Genomic DNA, 26,990 nt, shown 5'->3' on the forward strand with positions numbered 1-26,990 from the left:
GGGGGGCCAAGAGCCGGGGCCCGGGAAAAGGGAAAGGAAAAAAAAAGAAAAGGCCCGGAAAAAAAAAAAAAAAAAAAAAAAAAAAAAAAAAAATCTCATTTATAACCACTTATTTTAAAAGCTCTGTTGATAAAGTAACAAAACATAAGATCTCTTCTGTTACCTTTTAGCATCTATTACATGAAAATCTTTTAAAATCTCATTTTTTAATAAAAGACAATTAATGGTCCATTTTAGAGAATAACAGAGCTAGACTGTATCGAGTAACATATTGTAAGGTATCGTTCCGTAAGAATAAGGAGGGCATTCTCAACTGAAACTGGCTGATTTTAGTATAGAAACATGACTAATAATCTTTTATACACAATTTAAGAGTATTAAATTGAATTAATGATTATATTTAGAGATGCATTTAAAATGCTCATTTAAAAATATTCTTGAAAATCTGTTAAGCACAAGATCTTCAATAATTTCAACTTTAGTATGCTTCTGATATTTGGTAAATTGCTAAGGAAGTGAGTTATTTTCAACAGTTCCTGTCTCTACTGAGTTCAAGAGAGTGCCCAGTCTCCATAAATAAAAAGTAAATAAAGGAAATGCATCAGAGAGTTGCAAAATAGTTTCATCATGCTTCTGAAGAAATTTCTTGATTTCTTGGTCCTCATGCCCCATTTTTGAAGCGTTGCCTTCTTCGGTTTCCTTCTGAAGAAGTTGTTCCAGAATGCAGAAAACAGAGAAAATATTTTCATAGCGTGTCACGTCGTAACTGGCTTGCACCTACAGATAAACAACAAACTAATGAGAACCTACTGTATAGCACAGGGAACTCTACTCAGTGGTCTGCAGTGACCTAAATGAGAAGGAAATCCAAAAAAGAGGGGATATATGTATATGTATAGCTGATTCACTTTGCTTTACAGTGTAAACTAATACAATGTTGCACAATACTGTAAAGCAACTGTACTCCAATTAAAAAAAAAACTCCTTTAAAAAAATATTGGTTGTAGCTCAGATCAGCAAAAGCCAAATAAAGAGATCAAATTTTTGAACAAAAAGTAAAATACTTGGCTTATTTAACACCTTCTATCTTCCCGTTCCTCTGATTGGAGTGGGGGGAGAGAGATCAAAAGAGAACATTTCCTCTTCCAATCTTGGTGAATGACTTTTTCTTCTCATGGTTTGCAAAGTTCTGAATCCTTTCTCTACGGTGCTGCTATAATTTGTTACTGAGATGAATCTGCGAACACTCGGCAGAGAGTCTAACACACAACAAATCTTGTGTGTTGAATTCAGTGTTTCACCAAAGACTTCCAATATTCCTATCAATGATAACAAAAGGCTCTTTGGCGGTAGGATTTTAGGAACATGTTTCCAAGTGTAACTCAGTCCTAAAGCAGTTAGGATTATGACCTGTAAGCGACTAGATGTGGTCTCATCCTGAGACTACACAAACTGGGGAAAAGGAGGATTAGATTGTGTGGAATCGGATAGATGGTCATGAGAAGAAATGCAGATGTTTCTTGTACAAATTATTTGGCCTAGATGGCTGAAAGTGAGAAAAATCAAAGCAAGACCTAAAAAGTGCACAGTGGAAAGCAGAACATGAGGGGATACAGGAAGCATGTAAAGATATAAACTGGCTTTATCATTTGCTTATTAAGAAATATGTTGGAAACATTCCAACAAATTTATCCACTGTAATAACACATAAATGAAGAAACATTCTGTTAGAGCCCAGAGGAATTATCTTCAACAAGGTTGTCTGATAAAAGAATAAAACATATACAGATAACTGATACTTTCATTTTCTTGACTGAGGTATAATTGACATTATATTAGTTTCATGTGTACAATGTAATGATTCAATATTTGTATATGCTGCAAAATGATCATCAAAATAAGTCCATTTAAAATCCATCAGCCTACATAGTTACAAAATTTTTCTTGTGATATTTTAAGATTGACTCTCCTAGCCACTTTCAAACATGCAATACAGTATTATTAACTACAGTCATCATGTTGTATATTACATCCCCATGACCTATTCATTTTGTAATGAAATCTACACCTTGTGACTCCCTTCACACATTTTGCCCCCTACCCTCACCTCAGGCAACCCCCAATCTGTTTTCCATATCCAGGAGCTCAGTTGTTTGTTTTTCGGTTTCACATATAAAAGAGATCACACAGTAATTATCTTTTACTATTTGACTTATCTCACTTAGCATAATGCCTCAAGGTCCATCCACATGTTGCAAACGGAATGACTTCATTCTTTTATATAGCTGAATAATAGTCCATTTTACATACATATATATGTGTGTGTGTGTGTGTGTGTTTATGTATATATATACCCCACCTTTTCTTTATTCATCCATCGACAACATTTAGGTTGTTTCCATGTCTTGGCTATTTGGCTGTTGTAAATAATGCTGCAATGGACACAGGGGTGCAGTGCATGTATCTTTTCTAATTAGTGTTTCAAATTAGTTAATACTAATAGAAGTGGAATTGTTGGATCATACAGTAGTTCTATTTTTAATTTTTTTTTTAACATTTTTCTTGGGGTATAATTGCTTTACAATGGTGTGTTAGTTTCTGCTTTATAACAAAGTGAATCAGTCGTACATAAACATATGTTCCCATATGTCTTCCCTCTTGCGTCTCCCTCCCTCCCACCCTCCCTATCCCACCCCTCCAGGCTGTCACAAAGCACCGAGCCAATATCCCTGTGCCATGCGGCTGCTTCCCACTAGCTATCTACCTTACTACGTTTGTTAGTGTGTATATGTCCATGACTCTCTCTCGCCCTGTCACAGATCACCCTTCCCCCTCCCCATAACCTCAAGTCCGTTCTCTAGGAGGACTGCGTCTTTATTCCTGCCTTACCTATAGGTTCTTCATGACATGTTTTTTTTCTTAAATTCCATATATATGTGTTAGCATACAGTATTTGTCTTTTTCTTTCTGACTTACTTCACTCTGTATGACAGACTCTAGGTCTATCCACCTCATTACAAATAGCTCAATTTCGTTTCTTTTTTAGGCTGAGTAATATTCCATTGTATATATGTGCCACATCTTCTTTATCCATTCATCCGATGATGGGCACTTAGGTTGTTTCCATCTCCGGGCTATTGTAAATAGAGCTGCAATGAACATTGTGGTACATGACTCTTTTTGAATTTTGGTTTTCTCAGGGTATATGCCCAGTAGTGGAATTGCCGGGTCATATGGTAGTTCTATTTGAAGTTTTTTAAGGAACCTCCATACTGTTCTCCATAGTGGCTGAACCAATTCACATTCCCACCAGCAGTGCAAGAGTGTTCCCTTTTCTCCACACCCTCTCCAGCATTTATTGTTTCTAGATTTTTTGATGATGGCCATTCTGACTGGTGTGAGATGATACCTCATTGTAGTTTTGATTTGCATTTCTCTAATGATTAATGATGTTGAGCATTCCTTCATGTGTTTGTTGGCAGTCTGTATATCTTCTTTGGAGAAATGTCTATTTAGGTCTTCTGCCCATTTTTGGATTGGGTTGTTTGTTTTTTTGTTATTGAGCTGCATGAGCTGCTTATAAATTTTGGAGATTAATCCTTTGTCAGTTGCTTCATTTGCAAATATTTTCTCCCATTCTGAGGGTTGTCTTTTGGTCTTGTTTATGGTTTCCTTTGCTGTGCAAAAGCTTTGAAGTTTCATTAGGTCCCATTTGTTTAGTTTTGTTTTTATTTCCATTACTCTAGGAGGTGGGTCAGAAAGGATCTTGCTGTGATTTATGTCATAGAGTGTTCTGCCTATGTTTTCCTCTAAGACTTTGATAGTTTCTGGCCTTACATTTAGGTCTTTAATCCATTTTGAGCTTATTTTTGTGTATGGTGTTAGGGAGTGATCTAATCTCATATTTTTACATGTAGCTGTCCAGTTTTCCAAGCACCACTTATTGAAGAGGCTGTCCTTTCTCCACTGTACATTCCTGCCACCTTTATCAAAGATAAGGTGTCCATATGTGTGTGGGTTTATGTCTGGGCTTTCTATCCTGTTCCATTGATCTATCTTTCTGTTTATGTGCCAGTACCACACTGTCTTGATAACTGTAGCTTTGTAGTATAGTCTGAAGTCAGGGAGCCTGATTCCTCCAGTTCCTTTTTTCGTTCTCAAGATTGCTTTGGCTATTCGGGGTCTTTAGTGTTTCCATACAAATTGCAAAATTTTTTGTTCTAGTTCTGTGAAAAATGCCAGTGGTAGTTTGATAGGGATTGCATTGAATCTATAGATTGCTTTGGGTAGTAGAGTCATTTTCACAATGTTGATTCTTCCAATCCAAGAACATGGTATATCTCTCCATCTATTTGTATCATCTTTAATTTCTTTCATCAGTGTCTTATAATTTTCTGCATACATGTCTTTTGTCTCCTTAGGTAGGTTTATTCCTAGATAGTTTATTCTTCTTGTTGCAATGGTAAATGGGAGTGTTTTCTTGATTTCACTTTCAGATTTTTCATCATTAGTATATAGGAATGCCAGAGATTTCTGTGCATTAATTTTGTATCCTGCCACTTTACCAAATTCATTGATTAGCTCTAGTAGTGTTCTGGTAGCATCTTTAGGATTCTCTATGTATAGGATCATGTCATCTGCAAACAGTGACAGCTTTACTTCTTTTCCGATTTGGATTCCTTTTATTTCCTTTTCTTCTCTGATTGCTGTGGTTAAAACTTCCAAAACTATGTTGCATAAGAGTGGTGAGAGTGGGCAACCTTGTCTTGTTCCTGATCTTAGTGGAAATGCTTTCAGTTTTTCACCATTGAGGATGATGTTTGCTGTGGCCTTGTCATATATGGCCTTTATTATGTTGAGGAAAAGTTCCCTCTATGCCTACTTTCTGCAGGGTTTTTATCATAAATGGGTGTTGAATTTTGTCAAAAGCTTTCTCTGCATCTATTGAGATGATCATATTGTTTTTCTCCTTCAATTTGTTAATATGGTTTATCACATTGATAGATTTCCGTATATTGAAGAATCCTTGCATTCCTGGAATAAATCCCACTTGATTGTGGCGTATGATCCTTTTAATGTGCTGTTGGATTCTGTTTGCTAGTATTTTGTTGAGGATTTTTGCATCTATGTTCATCAGTGATATTGGCCTGTAGTTTTCTTTCTTTGTGACATCCTTGTCTGGTTTTGGTATCAAGGTGATGGTGGCCTGGTAGAAGGAGTTTGGGAGTGTTCCTCCCTCTGCTATATATTGGAAGAGTTTGAGAAGGATAGGTGTTAGCTCTTCTCTAAATGTTTGATAGAATTCACCTGTGAAGCCATCTGGTCCCGGGCTTTTGTTTGTTGGAAGATTTTTAATCACACTTTCAATTTCAGTGCTTGTGATTGGTCTGTTCATATTATCTATTTCTTCCTCATTCAGTCTTGGCAGGTTGTGCATTTCTAAGAATTTATCCATTTCTTCCAGATTGTCCATTTTATTGGCATAGAGTTGCTTGTAGTAATCTCATGATCTTTTTTATTTCTGCACTGTCAGCTGTTACCTCTCCTTTTTCATTTCTAATTCTATTGATTTGAGTCTTCTCCCTTTTTTTCTTGATGAGTCTGGCTAGTGGTTTTTCTATTTTATTTATCTTCTCAAAGAACCAGCTTTTAGTTTTATTGATCTTTGTTATTGTTTCCTTCATTTCTTTTTCATTTATTTCTGATCTGATTTTTATGATTTCTTTCCTTCTGCTAGCTTTGGGGTTTTTTGTTCTTTAATTGCTTGAGGTGCAAGGTTAGGTTGTTTATTCGAGATGTTTCCTGCTTCTTAAGATGGGCTTCTATTGCTATATACTTCCCCCTTAGAACTGCTTTTGCTGCATCCCATAGGTTTTGGGTCGTTGTGTCTCCATTGTCATTTGTTTCTAGGTATTTTTTGATTTCCTCTTTGATTTCTTCAGTAATCACTTCATTATTAAGTAGTGTATTGTTTAGCCTCCATGTGTTTGTATTTTTTACAGATCTTTTCCTGTAATTGATATCTAGTCTCATAGTGTTGTGGTCAGAAAAGATACTTGATACAATTTCAATTTTCTTAAATTTACCAAGGCTTGATTTGTGACCCAAGATATGATCTATCCTGGAGAATGTTCCATGAGCACTTGAGAAAAACGTGTATTCTGTTGTTTTTGGATGGAGTGTCCTATAAATATCAATTAAGTCCGTCTTGTTTAATGTATCATTTAAAGCTTGTGGTTCCTTATTTATTTTCATTTTGGATGATCTATCCATGGGTGAAAGTGGGGTGTTTGAGTCCCCTACTATGAATGTGTTACTGTCGATTTCCCCTTTTATGGCTGTTAGTATTTGCATTATGTATTGAGGTGCTCCTATGTTAGGTGCATAAATATTTACAATTGTTATATCTTCTTCTTGGATCGATCCCTTGATCATTATGTAGTGTCCTTCTTTGTGTCTTTTAATAGTCCTTATTTTAAAGTCTATTTTGTCTGATATGAGAATTGCTACTCCAGCTTTCTTTTGGTTTCCATTTGCATGGAGTATTTTTTCCATCCCCTTACTTTCAGTCTGTATGTGTCTCTAGGTCTGAAGTGGGTCTCTTGTAGACAGCATATATAAGGGTCTTGTTTTTGTATCCATTCAGCTAATCTGTGTCTTTTGGTGGGTGCATTTAGTCCATTTACATTTAAGGTAATTATCGATATGTATGTTCCTATTTCCATTTTCTAAATTGTTTTGGGTTCGTTATTATAGGTCTTTTCCTTTTCTTGTGTTTCTTGCCTAGAGAAGATCCTTTAGCATTTGTTGTAAAGCTGGTTTGGTGGTGCTGAACTCTCTCAGCTTTTGCTTGTCTGTAAAGGTTTTAATTTCTCCATCAAATCTGAATGAGATCCTTGCTGGGTAGAGTAGGCTTGGCTGCAGGTTTTTCTGCTTCATCACTTTCAGTATGTTCTGCCACTCCCTTCTGGCTTGCAGAGTTTCTGCTGAGAGATCAGCTGTTAACCTTATGGGGATTCCCTTATGTGTTATTTGTTGTTTTTCCCTTGCTGCTTTTAATATGCTTTCTTTGTATTTAATTTTTGACAGTTTGATTAATATGTGTCTTGGCGTATTTCTTCTTGTATTTATCTTGTATGGGACTCTCTGTGCTTCCTGGACTTGATTAACTATTTCCTTTCCCATATTAGGGAAGTTTTCAACTATAATCTCTTCAAATATTTTCTCAGTCCCTTTCTTTTTCTCTTCTTCTTCTGGAACCCCTATAATTCGAATGTTGGTGCGTTTAATGTTGTCCCAGAGGTCTCTGAGACTGTCCTCAGTTCTTTTCATTCTTTTTTCTTTACTCTGCTCTGCAGTAGTTATTTCCACTATTTTATCTTCCAGGTCACTTATCCGTTCTTCTGCCTCAGTTATTCTGCTATTGATCCCATCTAGAGTACTTTTAATTTCATTTATTTTGTTGTTCATCGTTGCTTGTTTCATCTTTATTTCTTCGAGGTCCTTGTTAACTGTTTCTTGCATTTTGTCCATTCTATTTCCAAGATATCGGATCATCCTTACTATCATTATTCTGAACTCTTTTTCAGGTAGACTGGCTATTTCCTCTTCATTTGTTAGGTCTGGTGCATTTTTATCTTGCTCCTTTATCTGCTGTGTGTTTTTCTGTCTTCTCATTTTGCTTATCTTACTGTGTTTGGGGTCTCCTTTTTGCAGACTGCAGGTTTGTAGTTCCCGCTGTTTTTGATGGCTGTCTCCAGTGGCTAAGGTTGGTTCAGTGGGTTGTGTAGGCTTCCTTGTGGAGGGGACTAGTGCCTGTGTTGTGGTGGATGAGGCTGGATCTTGTCTCTCTAGTGGGCAGGTTCACGTCTGGCGGTGTGTTTTGGGGTGTCTGTGGCCTTATTATGATTTTAGGCAGCCTCTCTGCTAATGGGTGGGGTTGTGTTCCTGTTTTGCTAGTTGTTTGGCATAGGTTGTCCCGCACTGTAGCTTGCTGGTCGTTGAGTGAAGCTGGGTGCTGGTGTTAAGATGGAGGTCTCTGGGAGATTTTCGCCGTTTGATATTATGTGGAGCTGGGAGGTCTCTTGTGGACCAGTGTCCTGAAGTTGGCTCTCCTACCTCAGAGGCAGAGCCCTGACTCCTGGCTGGAGCACCAAGAGCCTTTCATCCACACGGCTCAGAATAAAAGGGAGAAAAAGTAGAGGGAATTAGTAGAAGTATGAGGAAAGAAAGAAGGAAAGGAGGGAAGGAAGGAAGGAAGGAAGAAAGAAAGAAAGAAGCAAAGAAGGAAAGAAGGCAAGAAGGAAATAAAGGAGGGAGGGAGGGAGGAAGGAAGGAGGGAAAGAAGGAAAAAAGAAAGAAGATACAGTAAAAATAGAATAAAGTATAATAAAGTTATTGAATTAAAAAATTCTTATTTAGAAAACAAAAAGGGACGGATAGAACCTTATGACAAATGTTGGAAGCAAAGCTATACAGACAAAATCTTACACAGAAGCATACACATACACCCTCACTAAAAAAGGTAAAGGGGGAAAAATCATAAATCTTGCTGTCAGAGACCACCTCCTCAATTTGGGATGATTCGTTGTCTAAAGGAGGGAAGGAAGGAAGGAAAGAAAGAAAGAAAGAACGAAGGTAAAGTGTAATAACTTTATTAAAATTGATTAAGAAAAAAATTAAAAAAAAAAACCGTGGACGGATAGAACCCTAGGACAAATGGTGGAAGCAAGACTATACAGACAAGATCTCACACAGAAGCATACACATACACATTCACAAAAAGAGAACTAGGGAAAAAATTCATAGATCTTGCTCCTAAAGTCCACTTCCTTAATTTTGGATGGTTGGTTGTCTACTCAGGTATTCCACAGACGCAGGGTGTATCAAGTTGATTGTGGAGCTTTAATCCGCTGCTTCTGAGGCTGCTGGGAGAAATTTCCCTTTCTCTTCTTTGTTCTCACAGCTCCCAGGGGCTCAGCTTTGGATTTGGCCCTGCTTCTGCGTGTAGGTCGCCGGAAGGCGTCTGTTTTTTGCTCAGACAGGACGGGGTTAAAGGAGCCGCTGATTCGGGGGCTCTGGCGCACTCAGGCCGGCGGGGAGGGAGGGGCACGGAGTGCGGGGCGGGCCTGCGGCGGCAAAGTCCGGCGTGACTTTGCACCAGCCTGAGGCCCACCGTGCGTTCTCCCGGGGAAGTTGTCCCTGGATCCCAGGAACCTGGCAGTGGCGGGCTGCACAGGCTCCGCGGAAGAGGGGTGTGGAGAGTGACCTGTGCTTGCACACAGGCCCCTTGGTGGCGGCAGCAGCAGCCTTAGCGTCTCCCGCCCGTCTCTGGGGTCCGTGCTTTTAGCCGCGGCTGCGCCCGTCCCTGGGGCCTGCGCTTTTAGCCACGGTTCGCACCCGTCTTTGGAGTTCCTTTAAGCAGCGTTCTTAAACCCGTCTCCTCACGCACCAGGAAACAAAGAGGGAAGGAAAAGTCTCTTGCCTCTTGGGCAGGTGCAGACTTTTCCCCGGACTCCCTCCCGTCTGGCCGTGGTGCACTAACCCCTTCAGGCTATGTTCAAGCCGCCAACCCCAGTCCTCTCCCTGCGCTCCGTCTGAAAACGTCTTTAATCCATTTTGAACTTATATTTGTGTATGGTGTTAGGGAGTGATCTAATCTCATACTTTTACATGTAGCTGTCCAGTATTCCCACCACCACTTATCGAAGAGGCTGTCCTTTCTCCACTGTACATTCCTGCCTCCTTTATGAAAGATAAGGTGTCCATATGTGCGTGGGTTTATGTCTGGGCTTTCTATTCTGTTCCATTGATCTATCTTTCTGGTTATGTGCCTGTACCATACTGTCTTGATCACTGTAGCTTTGTAGTATAGTCTGAAGTCCAGGAGCCTGATTCCTCCAGCTGTTTTTCATTCTCAAGATTGCTTTGGCTATTCGGGGTCTTTTGTGTTTCCATACATATTGTGAAATTTTTTGTTCTAGTTCTGTGAAAAATGCCAGTGGTAGTTTGATAGGGATTGCATTGAATCTGTAGATTGCTTTGGGTAGTAGAGTCATTTTCGCAATGTTGATCCTTCCAATCCAAGAACGTGGTATATCTCTCCATCTATTTGTATCATCTTTAATTTCTTTCATCAGTGTCTTATAATTTTCTGCATACAGGTCTTTTGTCTCCTTAGGTAGGTTTATTCCTAGATATATTACTCCTTTTGTTGCAATGGTAAATGGGAGTGTTTTCTTCATTTCACTTTCAGATTTTTCATCATTAGTATATAGGAATGCTAGAGATTTCTGTGCATTAATTTTGTATCCTGCAACTTTACCAAATTCATTGATTAGCTCTAGTAGTTTTCTGGTGGCATCTTTAGGATTCTCTATGTATAGGATCATGTCATCTGCAAACAGTGACAGCTTTACTTCTTCTTTTCCGTTTTGGATTCCTTATATTTCTTTTTCTTCTCTGATTGCTGTGGCTAAAACTTCCAAAACTATGTTGAATAAGAGTCGTGAGAGTTGGCAACCTTGTCCTGTTCCTGATCTTAGTGGAAATGCTTTCAGTTTTTCACCATTGAGGACGACGTTGGCTGTGGGCTTGTCATATATAGCTTTTATTATGTTGAGGAAAGTTCCCTCTATGCCTACTTTCTGCAGGGTTTTTATCATAAATTGGTGTTGAATTTTGTCAAAACTTTCTCTGCATCTATTGAGATGGTCATATTGTTTTTCTCCTTCAGTTTGTTAATATGGTGTATCACGTTGGTTGATTTGCATATATTGAAGAATCCTTGCATTCCTGGAATAAACCCCACTTGATCATGGTGTATGATCCTTTTAATGTGCTGTTGGATTCTGTTTGCTAGTATTTTGTTGAGGATTTTTGCATCTGTGTTCATCAGTGATATTGGCCTGTAGTTTTCTGACTTTATGACATCCTTGTCTGGTTTTGGTATCAAGGTGATGGTGGCCTCGTAGAAGGAATTTGGGAGTGTTCCTCCCTCTGCTATATTTTGGAAGAGTTTGAGAAGGATAGATGTTAGCTTTTCTCTAAATGTTTGATAGAATTCGCCTGTGAAGCCATCTGGTCCTGGGCTTTTGTTTGTTGGAAGATTTTTAATCACAGTTTCAATTTCAGTGCTTGTGATTGGTCTGTTTATATTTTCTTTTTCTTCCTGGTTCAGTCTCAGAAGGTTCTGTTTTTCTAAGAATTTGTCCATTTCTATCAGGTTGTCCATTTTATTGGCATAGAGTTGCTTGTAGTAATCTCTCATGATCTTTTGTATTTCTGCAGTGTCAGTTGTTACTTCTTCTTTTTCATTTCTAATTCTATTGATTTGAATCTTCTCCCTTTTTTTCTTGATGAGTCTGGCTAATGGTTTATCTATTTTGTTTATCTTCTCAAAGAACCCGCTTTTAGTTTTATTGATCTTTGCTATCGTTTCCTTCATTTCTTTTTCATTTATTTCTGATTTTTATGATTTCTTTCCTTCTGCTAACTTTGGGATTTTTTTGTTCTTCTTTCTCTAATTACTTTAGGTGCAAGGTTAGGTTGTTTATTCGAGATGTTTCCTGTTTCTTAAGTAAGATTGTATTGCTATACACTTCCCCCTTAGAACTGCTTTTGCTGCATCCCAAGGTTTTGGGTCAACATGTCTCCATTGTCATGTGTTTCTAGGTATTTTTTGATTTCCTTTTTGATTTCTTCAGTGATCACTTCATTATTAAGTAGTGTATTGTTTAGCCTCCATGTGTTTGTATTTTTTACAGAGCTTTTCCTGTAATTGAAATCTAGTCTCATAGTGTTGTGGTCAGAAAAGATACTTGATACAATTTCAATTTTCTTAAATTTACCAAGGCTTGATTTGTGACCCAAGATATGATCTATCCTGGAGAATGTTCCATGAGCACTTGAGAAAAGTGTATTCTGTTGTTTTTCGATGGAATGTCCTATAAATATCAATTAAGTCCATCTTATTTAATGTATTATTTAAAGCTTGGGTTTCCTTATTTAATTTCATTTTGGATGATCTGTCCATGGGTGAAAGTGGGGTGTTAAAGTCCCCTACTACGAATGTGTTACTGTCCATTTCCCCTTTTATGGCTGTTAGTATTTGTCTTATGTATTGAGGTGCTCCTACGTTAGGTGCATAAATATTTACAATTGTTATATCTTCTTCTTGGAATGATCCCTTGATCATTATGTAGTGTCCTTCTTTGTCTCTTCTAATAGTTTTTATTTTAAAGTCTATTTTGTGTGATATGAGAATTGCTACTCCAGCTTTCTTTTGGTTTCCATTTGCATGGAGTATTTTTTCCATCCCCTTACTTTCAGTCTGTATGTGTCTCTAGGTCTGAAGTGGGTCACTTGTAGACAGCATATATATGGGTCTTGTTTTTGTATCCATTCAGCCAATCTGTGTCTTTTGGTGGCAGCATTTAGTCCATTTACATTTAAGGTAATTATCGATATGTATGTTCCTCTTCCCATTTTCTTAAGTGTTTTGGGTTCGTTATTGTAGGTCTTTTCCTTCTCTTCTGTTGCTTGCCTAGAGAAGTTCCTTTAGCATTTGTTGTAAAGCTGGTTTGTTGGTGCTGAACTCTCTCAGCTTTTCCTTGTCTGTAAAGGTTTTAATTTCACCCTCAAATCTGAATGAGATCCTTGCTGGGTAGAGTAATCTTGGTTACAGGTTTTTCTCCTTCATCACTTTAAATATGTCCTGACAGTCCCTTCTGGCTTGCAGAGTTTCTGCTGAAGTATCAGCTGTTAACCTTATGGGGATTCCCTTGTGTGTTATTTGTTGTTTTTCCGTGCTGCTTTTAATATGTTTTCTTTGTATTTAATTTTTGACAGTTTGATTAATATGTGTCTTGGTGTGTTTCTCCTTGGATTTATCCTGTTTGGGACTCTCTGTGCTTCCTGGACTTGATTAACTATTTCCTTTCCCGTATTAGGGAAATTTTCAACTATAATCTCTTCAAATATTTTCTCAGTCCCTTTCTTTTTCTCTTCTTCTTCTGGAACCCCTATAATTCGAATGTTGGTGCGTTTAATGTTGTCCCAGAGGTCTCTGAGACTGTCCTCAGTTCTTTTCATTCTTTTTTCTTTATTCTGCTCTGCAGTAGTTATTTCCGCTATTTTATCTTCCAGGTCACTTATCCAGTCTTCTGCCTCAGTTATTCTGCTATTGATCCCATCTAGAGTACTTTTAATTTCATTTATCTATTTTTAATTTTTTGAGGGATCTCCATACTGTTTTCCATAGTGGCTGCACCAGTTTTCATTCCCACCAGCAGGTGCACAAGGGTTCCCTTTTTCTCTACATCTTCACCATTATTTGTTATTTCTTGTCTTTTTGATAATAACCATCCTAACAGGTGTAAGGCGGTAGCTCATTGTGGCTTTAATTTGCATTTCCCTGATGATTAGTGATGTTGGGAATCCTGTCATGTACCTGTTGGCCATGTGTACATCTTCTTTGGAAAAACGTCTATTCAGCTCCTCTGCCCATTTTTTAATTGGATGGTTTTTTGCTATTGAGATATATGAGTTCTTTATATATTTTGGATATTAACCTCTTAACAGGTATATGATTTGCAAACATTTTCTCCCATTCAGTAGGTTGCCTTTTCATTTTGTTGACTTTCTTTGCTTTGCTGAAGCTTTTTAAAAGTTTGAAGTAGCCCCAGGTTGATTTTTGCTTTTGGTGTCAATCCAAAAAATAATTGCCAAGACCAATGTCAAGGCACTCACTGCCTATGTTTCTTCCAGGAGTTTTATGGGAGTAAAGCAGGCAGAGTATGTCTTGGTCCCTTTCCATTTGCTTGGAGAATCTCACTTTGGGCATGTTTAGCTCTGCTTCCAGGTGGGCTGGGGTTCCCTGTAGTGTCCCATTTCTCTACTTTGTTTGGGACTTTGCTTTTACCAGAATTTATCTGTCTTGGGTTCCACCTTTATCCCAAATGCCTATTCTCATAATATTAATTGGATAAACTCTTTTGCTCCAAGATATTTACATCTCATAGAACATTAACTTGAAATGAACCTCTCCATTTAGAGACAGTATACATTTAACTTACAACCCTTAGCAGCCCTCCAGCTCACCGTGACTCAGATGGCATGTCTGTGGGGGAGGTCTTTCCTGTAGTTCCCGAATTTTATCACACTGGCAGCCGCCTGCTCTGCCTAATCATATGTTCAGACACTTTCTGAAATAGTGCATGAGCTGAATAAAAGCTAAAATAAATGGAATTAAGATGACAGCTGATACCCTTCTACTGTATTTTGGTGTAAGTTTTACATTCTCACTGTCAAATTAGACTGAACAGCACCAGTACTGGAAAATCCCCAACACAGATGAAACATACTCACCTGGAAAATGCCCACGTGTTTTGCCTGAACACCTACCAGGAAGACTGAATGAAGCCCAGTACACAAGCATGATGGCTCTGTACATCCAATAGAAAGCTACCAATTTCTCTCTCTATCTGGGTCTTTCTGAACTGAAGGACCCCTGAGAGGCAGCTTCGATAGTCCCATGACTACTTCTTATACCTAATCCCATTTTATACAGTAGGGGACCTTCAGAAGAGGAAATACTTTCCTGGTAGGAAAATCACCATGTATTTTTGTAGGTCACTTTTAGAATTAAATATTTCTTATGATTATTTTTCTATTTCTGAGTTGGGCTTGAGAAAGTCAAAGTATCCAAATATTTATTTAAATAGTAAAAAAAAAATATTTCTTTACATGCTGCAAAATTTTACTTCAAAACTTAGATTATGAAATTAAGGCTATAGACAAATGGTGCCAGTTTCCTAATTGTTGTTTCAGTTGAAATTCAGTCAAGGTTAACTTGATATTTTTATAAAGACTTATTATCCTTGAAGCAGACGTATCTACTTGCTTACTCCATACCCACTTCTCCCTCATTTTTCATCAACAGAACCCCAGTTTTGTTCAGAATGACAACAGATCAACAAAAAATGTATATTTTCCAGTCTCTCTTAAGGCTAATTCTGGTCAAAGAAATGGAAATATAAGTAACTGGGTGGGGCTTCTGGGAAAGTGCTTTAATAGCAGGCAAAATCTGGTGGAATGCACTTTTGCCTTCTCTCTTCACCATTGGTCCTGCTTGGAACTACACATGTAATGCTTGGAGGTCTAGCAGCCTTGTTGTAAGCCTGAGGATGAAGGCTGCCCATGGATAAGTAGAAAGGGCCAGATTCTGGATGGCATTGTGCAGCTCAATATACCCACGCAGGATGGCTGTACCTTCCTGCACTGTGCTGGGGCTCCCTTCTTCCATTTTGGTCTTTTAGAATCGGAAGCTTGAGACTTGATCTGGGCAGGAAGGAAGCTCTTAAGTTTCCTTTCTCTTGGAAAGGTGCTGTTTGCTGCTGTCTCTGACACAGAAGGGACAGCGATGGCTAAAGGGACAAAAACAGTCACACTCCTTGGCAGCTGGTCATGTGGCAAAAGGACTGTACATGTAAGGTGTGGCTTGCAGTTTGGATGCTTATATATAATGCTGAAAAATATGAACATGTAAGTAGTTCACTAAATTCAACACTTTGACAATTTAAGTGTGCTAACCAAGGGCATGCAGAAGTGCAGTCTGACTCTTTCAGAACTAAGCATGCTGCTACGGAAAGGGTAAAAAAAAAAAAAGCCACGACATTTTTCTTATTGCTCCAAATGTAAGAGATGAAGGAGAAAACTGGATCGTTAAAGGGCAGAAAACCAAGTCAAAGAGTACAAGTGCATGGCCTAAATGTTCAATTAAATGTTCACGGAATATAATATGCCATCGGCTCAGTATCCCACATGCCAGATTTTATTAGACAGAAGCAATAAGTAAGATACAATTAAGACAAGCAGTTTCTAAAAGAATGAATTCAGCACAGTACTTCAAAGGAAAAGGTCAGTTGTCTACCTGATAATTAAGTGAAAAACTTACCCCTAAGTTTTAATAACTTAGCCTTTTTTATCTACTAGAAGGCAGTAGATTTCAGTCAAGGAGCTGAGGAGGATAAAAGTTAACTCTCCAGCAGCTGTTTACTAAGCAGCTTGCAGCTTCTGAAGCACACGAGAAGATACTGGAAGAGCCCAGTGCGATACTGCACGTGACCATGCTAGCAACCGTGCCTGAGAACAGAGTAGGAGAACCACATGCATATTATATATCATCTATATAAAATATAAATCACACACACACACACACACACAAAATCAATGAACTTATGGTTACAATAGAACCCTGGCAACCTGGGTGCCAGACCCATACCGAGGGAGTATAAGGCAAAAGGCTGATCAGAGCAGAGTGTAGTTAGCTAATTAGGGAAGATTTCCTAGGGATGAATTGTGGGCCAAGGCCCAAAGGGAGTGAGGCGTATAGATGGTGAATCACCTTTTGATCAAAGTGTCAGGTCAAAAAGAATAAAAAGGATTCAATGGATATTAATCCATTTTGCTTTAACAGATAATGGTATAGTTATCTGCCTAAAATGTTGCATCCTAGAGACTGGCTCTAAGAGGCTAATGTCTAATTTGTAGGTAACTTAGATGAAAAATCCTAAACTATTAAAATGACTAGCATTTAGGATCTTGATATTTTGCCATGTTTCCAGTGGGAAGTAGTTTAATCTTTCAGTATAAATCTGAAAGATTTATACATAAAAATATCAATGAAAGGAATAGACATAACATAATTTTTTAAAAATCTGTCATAATTAGCCTTGTTTAAAGATGATGGTTTTCTCATGAACCAATTTTACCTACTTTTCTCAAATCTGTTTCTTGAGGCTGAATATTAAGAACACAGCACAGGATCACAAATTTTCAAATAAGTATTATCTATTATCATTTATCATCATCGTCATCATCATCATCGTTATGTTTTTACCCAAAGTGAAAAAGATATCATCCCTGTCCATAAGGTACTTTGAACCTAGAGGAAAGCTACTGGTATTATTCAAGTACTGTACTATGGTCAACTGTTGGGGGCATTTCACGTTCACTGTGAACTGTTCCTGTAGAGATGTGTAAGAACCTGAGGATGCACCTTCACCTACTTTCCTCTACCAAGAAAATCCTTCATGAATAGCAGTCATCTAGCAGACAACCTTTTTGCATAGAAGGGTGGTAACAAGGAACCTAAATGTGAGACAATTATTTTAAAGTCTTTCTGATATGAGAAGGCCCTGAAGTAGGCGTAGGTGTGGGTTAAACACGGCATCTTATAGGAAATAGAAAAAGTTCCAGTTATTTGACTAGTGTGAGGTGAATCAACTTGTTCATCTATTCTAGTGGTAGGTTGGTAAAAATGACCTTCTAAGCAGTACGCCCTTTTGGTGACTAACTCAATAACATCACAGATTAAACCCCAAGTGCTTTAAATTTTATATTTGCACATTTCTCTGGGGAAATCTCCTGTGGTTTGACTCCAATTCATCCCTTTCTTGGTCATCAGAATAGCAGATTGTTGGACATAATAATAAGATAGATCCCACATCAATTTTAATTCTCAAATCTCTTCGTGTAAAGAACACAGAGTTCCCGATACAGGGACAAAGCATTTCTTCTATGAGATCCCCTGAGTCAACTTGAAGTAGCTTCACCCGGCACCCCCACTGCTTTCTTAGGATCTGCGCCCTTAATTATGGGGTCATCAACCCCACTCAGAGAAACTTTAACACTACTTTATACCACAATATTAAACTTAGTCTCAGTCTGGAAATGCCTTTCAGGCATTTTGAGAAGCAAACAGATCATTTATTTGTCTGGACTTCCATCACAGTAGTTCTTGACAAAGCAGTACAAAGCGGATGACTTTGTTATTATTCTAAGAGTCTATTAAGTGAAAGAGCAGGGCTCACAGACTGGAATAAAAGTAGCTGAATTCATTAAGGATGAATTTAGCTGCGAATACTTAGCACTTCATGACATTATGTTTCTGCCTGCCTCACGCGCGCCTCCTCTCTTGCTTCAGTCCTGTTACAAGCACTGGTTGGGTACCTGCAAATGCCAGACCCCACCGTGAGTGCTGAGAACGCAGAGGTGAATAGGACAGGATCCCTACCTGTAGGAGAGCTCCTCGCACGCCTCTAGGGAGACAAAGAAGTAGAAAATAATGGCAATGCAGAGTGCGTGCATGCTGTACGGGCTATAGAGGAACTCTAGAGATAGCTGAGTCACCTGTGTGAGACGACGCTGAAGGGCAGGAAATGAGTTAGTTGTGAACGATCACCCCGTAGGCTCAGCTCCTGCTGGATGGGAGGGCAGGATTCTTTTGCAGAGGTGACTTGAAAGTTATCGTCAGCACAGGCCAACACCTGTTTGGCTTCCACCACAGGGTTCTCAGTCTCTGGTCATTCAGTATGCGCTGGGGCAAGGGAGCAGCAGAGAGCTTAAAGGGGGAGTTGGGAGGTGTCAGCATTCTCTGCAACAGCTCACTTGGCACAGACCCCACCTCTCAGCCTTCTTTAAGGCAGTGGAACCAGACCCATCTGACTGGTACATGCAGTCAAAGGCCAAGTCAGGCCTATATGTTAAGAAAATCTTACAGACTGTGTTTGGTTCCATGAGGTCTATGGTCACTTTCATGCCTGACACTTATCTTCCTGAAGGAAGGCACGGAGAACAAGAGAAATGACGGAAGTATAATTCGTCATTATTATACCTTACAGCAGAGAGAATGCACCGCTTCACTAAGTGAAGCCACCACCGCCATGCAGTTCAGACACCACGTGAGTAGAAGAAATCAGAGCTGGTGAAATGTCTGATATATATTAGAAACAGAGATCCAGATGGCCGTTATTTATGGCAAACACACGTCCAAATAGCCGGTGGGGATAAAATCAACAAGAAACTTTCCTCTTTAGGACTCTAAATAAGACTATCCAAGACAGCATCAAAACCTGCGCAACCAGGCAGAAGGCAGAAACCAGATTTGCTGGAGTAGAATCGATGACCACCCAGACTATAAAAGAATCTAGAGGCTGCTTAGCTAAACGTTGATAAATGTGCCAAAGTAAGCAAGAAATGTAGATACATTTTTAAGAGCACTGGATCCAAAGCCTAAGATTAGTGACAACAGGGGGTGGACTCATAAGTGACCAGATCTTTTCCAATACTTTTGTTTGGAAACTGAACGCTAACTTTGGCCTCAGATATATCTACTAATTATCTCCCAAAGCACAACTGAACGGGGTTGTATTTACAGAAATTAAAAGCCAACACATTTGTCCCTTTTTCTTCCTATTTTAAACTTGTGTCACCACTGATTCAATGAAATCATTTTATCAGAACTTGCTTTCAAAGGCTAAGTGAAACTGCACAGCACCCAGGAAAGCCTGGAAACACAAAAGAGAAAAAACTGAATGTGTTCTCATGAACATGACTGTGTCTGTAGCAAAGTGAGTACTGCATTTCTTGTTCTTTTGTTCTTTTTTAAAAATCAACTGACCACCATTTCTCTTTTTTTAAAAATCAGATTTTTTGAGATATAATTGACATACAGTAAAATTTACCCTTTTTAAAGTGTTTGGTATCATGAATTTGATAACTTACTTTTAAGAACAAAGAAATGTCATAATAGAAGTAATCTTTGAATAAAAGAACAAGCAATCATGCTATAGCCATGTGATATTGTTTAACAACATTTTAAATGTTTTGCTACCTTCTAGTTGATTTATTAAAATATATATAAAACATTTAGTGTTTTTTTACTACTGTATGAAATACTTCTATAACCATGATTATAATAACTATGATTTGTTACTTGAAGATACTCTAGAGAATTTTTTTAAAAGAAAAGATCCATATGCAATGCAGAAGGTTTAGGACAAGGCACTAGACTTCCAACTATGAGACAGTTATCTGGTTTGACTATTTTCATTACCTTTGTGCTGAGAGGCTGCTGGGGAAACTTATCTGTTACAAAAGTGCTAAGTGGTTCTACAGAAAGCTTTGATGTTAGTGCTGGTGAAAGTCGCTACCTGATGACAAATGTAAAGAAAGGAATATAGAACCAGAGGACCTAACCTTCCGTGTCTCCTTCAAAGAACATCTCCTCAGTAGCTACAGCCAACCATATGCTGAGATGGAAATTATACAAAGATGACTAGAAGTATGGCTTCATATCCTTTAGGCATCACGGTTCAAGGTAGAATTACATATGGGAATAAGCATAATACAATGGGATGTATATTGTAAGAGTGTTCTTGTATTTGCATTGCTCCTGGATGAGTTACAGTCAAAAACATGAAGAATGCTCTCAGCACATAATCTCAATGGAGAATGCTAAATGCCTCTGTTTTAAACTAGCAATGGCTTACAAGGAAAATTAAATACGTTATGGGGAATTAAGTTAACTTAAATGCACTGAAAATAAAACAAGTGGGAGAACTCAGTATACATATATTAATATACAGGTTAGAAAAGTGTTTCTCATCTTTTTTAGATACATGTTCCAAAACGAAAATCAAGTATTCTGAGGAGTACCCACATTTGTAAGACAGATCAGTTACTTTGCTTAACCAGTACTGTATGGACTTGGTTATATGCTTTATAAGCAATTATTTTCAGGAAAAAAAAAACGTTCCCAAGTAAGTTGACTATCATTGGTTAATTTCAAAGAAATGTTTAAAATAAACGCTGACCACATTTTAAATGTAACTGTATTTGTTTCTGAATTTTAGTCTGAAATTACAATAAATTTTACCTTTTTTAGAAACTAAACTATGCCGCTAACATTAGAAAAGTGATTGATTCTTTATTCAAACTTAACCCGAAAATGTAATATCTGGATATGATATAAAAATGACATTAAAACTTTAAGATGATATATTTCACTAATGCAACCAAAAAACTCTCCAAATACTTCAAGAAAGTGGCTTCAGCAATGAAAAATGAATATTTCATTCAAAAACTTTTTCATACTCTAATTTTTAATGTAAGGAAATACAGCAGTTTCTTGTAAAATGTTCCACTTTGGGGGAATAAGAAGCCAACTTCTCCGGATGTCTAACTTCCAGACATCAGGTATCTTGGAATTTGCAGACCCTGAGACAGTGAAATGTCCACTAGGAGACAGTTCCTGGTGGACTGGGCATGTGACTCTGCGGGAGGGTCTCGGGTCCTCACTCAGATCCTCTCAACTCACTTCAGGGGCTCATTCTGAAGCTAACAAGGACAGAGGAGGAAGTCCTGCTAGAGGAAAGCAAAAGAAGTGAGAACTGACAGCAAGGGAAAAACTATAAAACTCAGACTGGATCTTCTAAAATGGAAAAGGAGCTCCATATGCTTGAATGTGCCTCCAAGGACATAACTAACACTGCACAATTCAAAAGCAGATGATGGGTATGACAAATGTATAAATGATGCTTGATTCATTCAGTTTAATAAACTGAATTTACTATAGCATGCCATTAAAATCTTAAAGTTTAAAAAGTATCTTATTCATGTGGGAAATTTTCTTATGCAGAATAATTAATTTTTGTAGTGATTTTAGAAGACGTGATGTACCATCAAATAACGTTACTTATTTTAGCGTAACTAATATGTTCCTGAGCATTACCCACAGAAAATGACTACAAAATAGTTATTCTTGGCAAGTATACTAGAAAGTTTAGTAGCGGTGTCTTTTCAAAGATACACTGCGTTTTAAGAAAACTCAGAGAGGAGGCGGAGGGGAAGATGGTAGAAGAGTAAGACGCGGAGATCACCTTCCTCCCCACAGATACACCAGAAATACATCTACACGTGGAGCAACTCCTACAGAACACCTACGGAACGCTGGCAGAAGATCTCAGACCTGCCAAAAGGCAAGAAACTCGCCACGTCCCTGGATAGGGCAAAAGAAAAAAGAATAAACAGAGACAAAAGGATACGGATGAGACCTGCACCAGTGGGAGGGAGCTGTGAAGGAGGAAAGGTTTGCACACACTAGAAGCCCCTTTCCGGGTGGAGACTGCGGGTGGCAGAGGAGGAAGCTTCAGAGCCGCGGAGGAGAGTGCAGCCACAGGGGTGCGGAGGGCAAAGCAGAGACATTCTCACACAGAGGATCTGTACCGACCGGCACTCACCAGCCCGAGAGGCTTGTCTGCTCACCCGCCGGGGCAGGCGGGGCTGCGAGCTGAGACTCGGGCTTCGGTCAGAGCGCAGGGAGAGGACTGGGGTTGGCGGCGTGAACACAGCCTGAAGGGGTTAGTGCGCCATGGCTAGCTGGGAGGGAGTCCAGGAAAAGGTCTGGAGCTGCCGAAGAGGCAAGAGACTTTTTCTTGCCTTTTTGTTTCCTGGTGCACAAGGAGAGGGGATTAAGAGCGCTGCTTAAAGGGGCTCCGTAGCGCGAGCCACGGCTAAAAGCATGGACCCCAGAGACGGGCGGGAGACGCTAAGGCTGCTGCTGCCGCCACCAAGAAGCCTGTGTGCGAGCACAGGTCACTGTCCACACCCCTCTTCCGGGGAGCCTGTGCAGCCCACCACTGCCAGGGTCCCGGGATCCAGGGACAACTCCCCCGGGAGAACGCACGGCGCGCCTCAGGCTGGTGCAACGTCAGGCCAGCCTCTGCTGCCACAGGCCCGCCCCTCACGCCATGCCCCTCCCTTCCCCAGGCCTGAGTGAGCCAGAGCCCCCGAATCAGCGGCTCCTTTAACCCCGTCCTGTCTGAGCAAACAAAAGACGCCCTCCAGCGACCTACACGCAGAGGCGGGGCCAAATCCAAAGCTGAGCCCCCGGAGCTGTGCGAACAAAGAAGAGAAAGGGAAATTTCTCCCAGCAGCCTCAGAAGCACTGGATTAAAGCTCCACAATCAACCTGATGTACCTGCATCTCTGGAATACCTGAATAGACAACCAATCATCACAAATTGAGGAGGTGGACTTTGAGAGCAAGATTTATGATTTTTTCCCCTCTTCCTCTTTTTGTGAGTGTGTATGTGTATGCTTCTGTGTGAGATTTTGTCTGTATAGCTTTGTTTCCACCATTTGTCCTAGGATTCTATCCTTCCTTTTTTTTTCCTTAATAATTTTTTTTAATTATAATAACTTTATTTTATTTTTATTTTATTTTACTTTATCTTCTTTCTTTCTCTTTCCTTCCTTCCCTCCTTCCTTCCTTCCTTCCTCCCTCCGTCCTTTCTTTCTTTCTATTTTTCTTTATACTTCTACTAATTCTTTCTACTTTCTCTCCCTTTTATTCTGAGCCATGTGGATGAAAGGCTCTTGGTGCTGCAGTCAGGAGTCAGTGCTGTGCCTCTGAGGTGGGAGAGCCAACTTCAGGACATTGGTCCACAAGAGACCTCCCAGCTCCACATAATATCAAACGGCGAAAATCTCCCAGAAATCTCCATCTCAACACCAGCACACAACTTCACTCAATGACCAGCAAGCTACAGTGCTGGACACCCTATGCCAAACAACTAGCAAAACAGGAACACAACCCCACCCATTAGAAGAGAGGCTGCCTAAAATCATAATAAGTCCACAGACACCCCAAAACACACCACCAGATGTGGACCTGCCCACCAGAGAGACAAGATCCAGCCTCATCGACCACAACACAGGCACTAGTCCCCTCCACCAGGAAGCCTACACAACCCTCTGAACCAACCTTAGCCACTGGGGACAGACATCAAAAACAACGGGAACTACGAACCTGCAGCCTGCAAAAAGGAGACCCCAAACACGGTAAGATAAGCAAAATGAGAAGACAGAAAAACACACGGCAGATGAAGGAGCAAGATAAAAACCCAGTAGAACTAACAAATGAAGAGAAAATAGGCAATCTACCTGAAAAAGAATTCAGAATAATGACAGTAAAGATGATCCAAAATCTTGGAAATAGAACGGACAAAATGCAAGAAACATTTAACAAGGACCTAGACGAACTAAAGATGAAACAAACGATGAACAACACAATAAATGAAATTAAAAATACTCTAGATGGGATCAATAGCAGAATAACTGAGGCAGAAGAACGCATAAGTGACCCGGAAGGTAAAATGGTGGAAGTAACTACTGCAGAACAGAATACAGAAGAAAAGAATGAAAACAACTGAGGATAGTCTCAGAGACCTGTGGGACAACATTAAACGCAACAACATTCGAATTATAGGGGTTCCAGAAAAAGAAGAGAAAAAGAAAGGGACTGAGAAAATACTTGAAGAGATTATGGTTGAAAACTTCCCTAATATGGGAAAGGAAATAGTTAATCAAGTCCAGGAAGCACAGAGAGTCCCATACAGGATAAATCCAAGGAGAACTACGCCAAGACACATATTAATCAAACTGTCAAAAATTAAATACAAAGAAAGCATATTAAAAGCAGCAAGGGAAAAACAACAAATAACACACAAGGGAATCCCCATAAGGTTAACAGCTGATATGTCAGCGGAAACTCTGCAAGCCAGAAGGGAATGGCAGGACATACTGAAAGTGATGAAGGAGAAAAACCTGAAACCAAGATTACTCTACCCAGCAAGGATCTCATTCAGATTTGATGGAGAAATTAAAACCTTTACAGACAAGCAAAAGCTGAGAGAGTTCAGCACCACCAAACCAGCTTTACAACAAATGTTAAAGGAACTTCTCTAGGCAAGAAACACAAGAGAAGGAAAAGACCTACAATAATGAACCCATAACAATTTAGAAAATGGTATTAGGAACATACATATCGATAATTACCTTAAATGTAAATGGACTAAATGCTGCCACCAAAAGACACAGATTGGCTGAATGGATACAAAAACAAGAGCCATATATATGCTGTCTACAAGAGTCCCACTTCAGACCTAGAGACACATACAGACTGAAAATAAGGGGATGGAAAAAGATATTTCATGAAAATGGAAACCAAAAGAAAGCTGGAGTAGCAATTCTCATATCAGAAAAAATAGACTTTAAAATAAAGACTATTAGAAGAGACAAAGAAGGACACTACATAATGATCAAGGGATCAATCCAAGAAGAAGATATAACAATTGTAAATATTTATGCACCCAACATAGGAGCACCTCAATACATAAGGCAAATACTAACAGCCATAAAAGGAGAAATCGACAGTAACACATTCATAGTAGGGGACTTAAACACCCCACTTTCACCCATGGACAGATCATCCAAAATGAAAATAAATAAGGAAACACAAGCTTTAAATGATACATTACACAAGATGGACTTAATTGATATTTATAGGACACTCCATCCAAAAACAACAGAATACACGTTTTTTCAAGTGCTCATGGAACATTCTCCAGGATAGATCATATCTTAGGTCATAAATCAAGCCTTAGTAAATTTAAGAAAATTGAAATTGTATCAAGTATCTTTTCTGACCACAACACCATGAGACTAGATATCAATTACAGGAAAAGATCTGTAAAAAATACAAACACATGGAGGCTAAACAATACACTACTTAATAACGAAGTGATCACTGAAGAAATCAAAGAGGAAATCAAAAAATACCTAGAAACAAATGACAATGGAGATACGACGACCCAAAACCTATGGGATGCAGCAAAAGCAGTTCTAAGAGGGAAGTTTATAGCAATACAAGCCCACCTTAAAAAACAGGAAACATCTCGAATAAACAACCTAACCTTGCACCTAAAGAAATTAGAGAAAGAAGAACCAAAAAAAACCCCAAAGTTAGCAGAAGGAAAGAAATCATAAAAATCAGATCAGAAATAAATGAAAAAGAAATGAAGGAAACAATAGCAAAGATCAGTAAAACCAAAAGCTGGTTCTTTGAGAAGATAAAATAGGTAAACCATTAGCCAGACTCATCAAGAAAAAAAGGGAGAAGACTGAAATCAATAGAATTAGAAATGAAAAAGGAGAAGTAACAACTGATACTGCAGAAATACAAAAGATCATGAGAGATTACTACAAGCAACTCTATGCCAATAAAATGGACAACCTGGAAGAAATGGACAAATTCTTAGAAATGCACAACATGCCAAGCCTGAATCAGGAAGAAATAGAAAATATGAACAGACCAATCACAAGCAATGAAATTGAAACTGTGATTAAAAATCTTCCAACAAACAAAAGCCCAGGACCAGATGGCTTCACAGGCGAATTCTATCAAACATTTAGAGAAGAGCTAACACCTATCCTTCTCAAACTCTTCCAAAATATAGCCGAGGGAGGAACACTCCCAAATTCATTCTATGAGGTCACCATCACCTTGATACCAAAACCAGACAAGGATGTCACAAAGTCAGAAAACTACAGGCCAATATCACTGATGAACATAGATGCAAAAATCCTCAAGAAAATACTAGCAAACAGAATCCAACAGCACATTAAAGGATCATACACCATGATCAACTGGGGTTTATTCCAGGAATGCAAGGATTCTTCAATATATGCAAATCAATCAACGTGGTAAACCACAATAACAAACTGAAGGATTAAAAACCATATGATAATCTCAGTATATGCAGAAAAAGCTTTCAACAAAATTCATCAGCCATTTATGATAAAAACTCTCCAGAAAGTAGGCATAGAGGGAACTTTCCTCAACATAATAAAGGCCATATATGACAAAACCACAGCCAACATCATCCTCCATGTTGAAAAACTGAAAGCATTTCCAGTAAGATCAGGAACAAGACAAGGATGCCCAATCTCACCACTCTTATTCAATATAGTTTTGGAAGTTTTAGCCACAGCAATCAGAGAAGAAAAGGAAATAAAAGGAATCTAAATCGGAAAAGAGGTAATGCTGTCACTGTTTGCAGATGACATAATACTATATATAGAGAATCCTAAAGATGCTACCAGAAAACTAGTAGAGCTAATCAATGAATTTGGTAAAGTTGCAGGATACAAAATTAATGCACAGAAATCTCTTGCATTCCTATACACTAATGATGAAAAATCTGAAAGTGAAATTAAGAAAACACTCCCATTTACCATTGTAACAAAAAGAGTGAAATATCTAGGAGAAACCTACCTAAGGAGACAAAAGACCTGTATGCAGAAAA

The 26,990-nt window shown here is 38.9% G+C and overlaps 1 protein-coding gene across 1 annotated transcript in view; it reads right to left on the bottom strand.

The window, feature by feature from the left end:
- Nucleotides 1–86: 86 nt before the first annotated feature.
- MEI4 (meiotic double-stranded break formation protein 4) overlaps nt 87–26,990 on the bottom strand; it is a 198,878-nt gene continuing 171,974 nt past the window's right edge. Inside the window, exon 6 of the mRNA XM_027093730.1 lies at nt 87–777. Coding sequence (XP_026949531.1) covers nt 508–777 — 270 coding nt within the window. The 3' untranslated portion in view covers nt 87–507. The remainder of the gene's footprint in view (nt 778–26,990) is intronic.

Source organism: Aethalodelphis obliquidens, unplaced genomic scaffold (assembly GCF_003676395.1).
Source record: "Aethalodelphis obliquidens isolate GAN/ISIS:26980383/991018 unplaced genomic scaffold, ASM367639v1 scaffold3, whole genome shotgun sequence".
NCBI classification, from domain to species: Eukaryota; Metazoa; Chordata; class Mammalia; order Artiodactyla; family Delphinidae; genus Aethalodelphis; species Aethalodelphis obliquidens.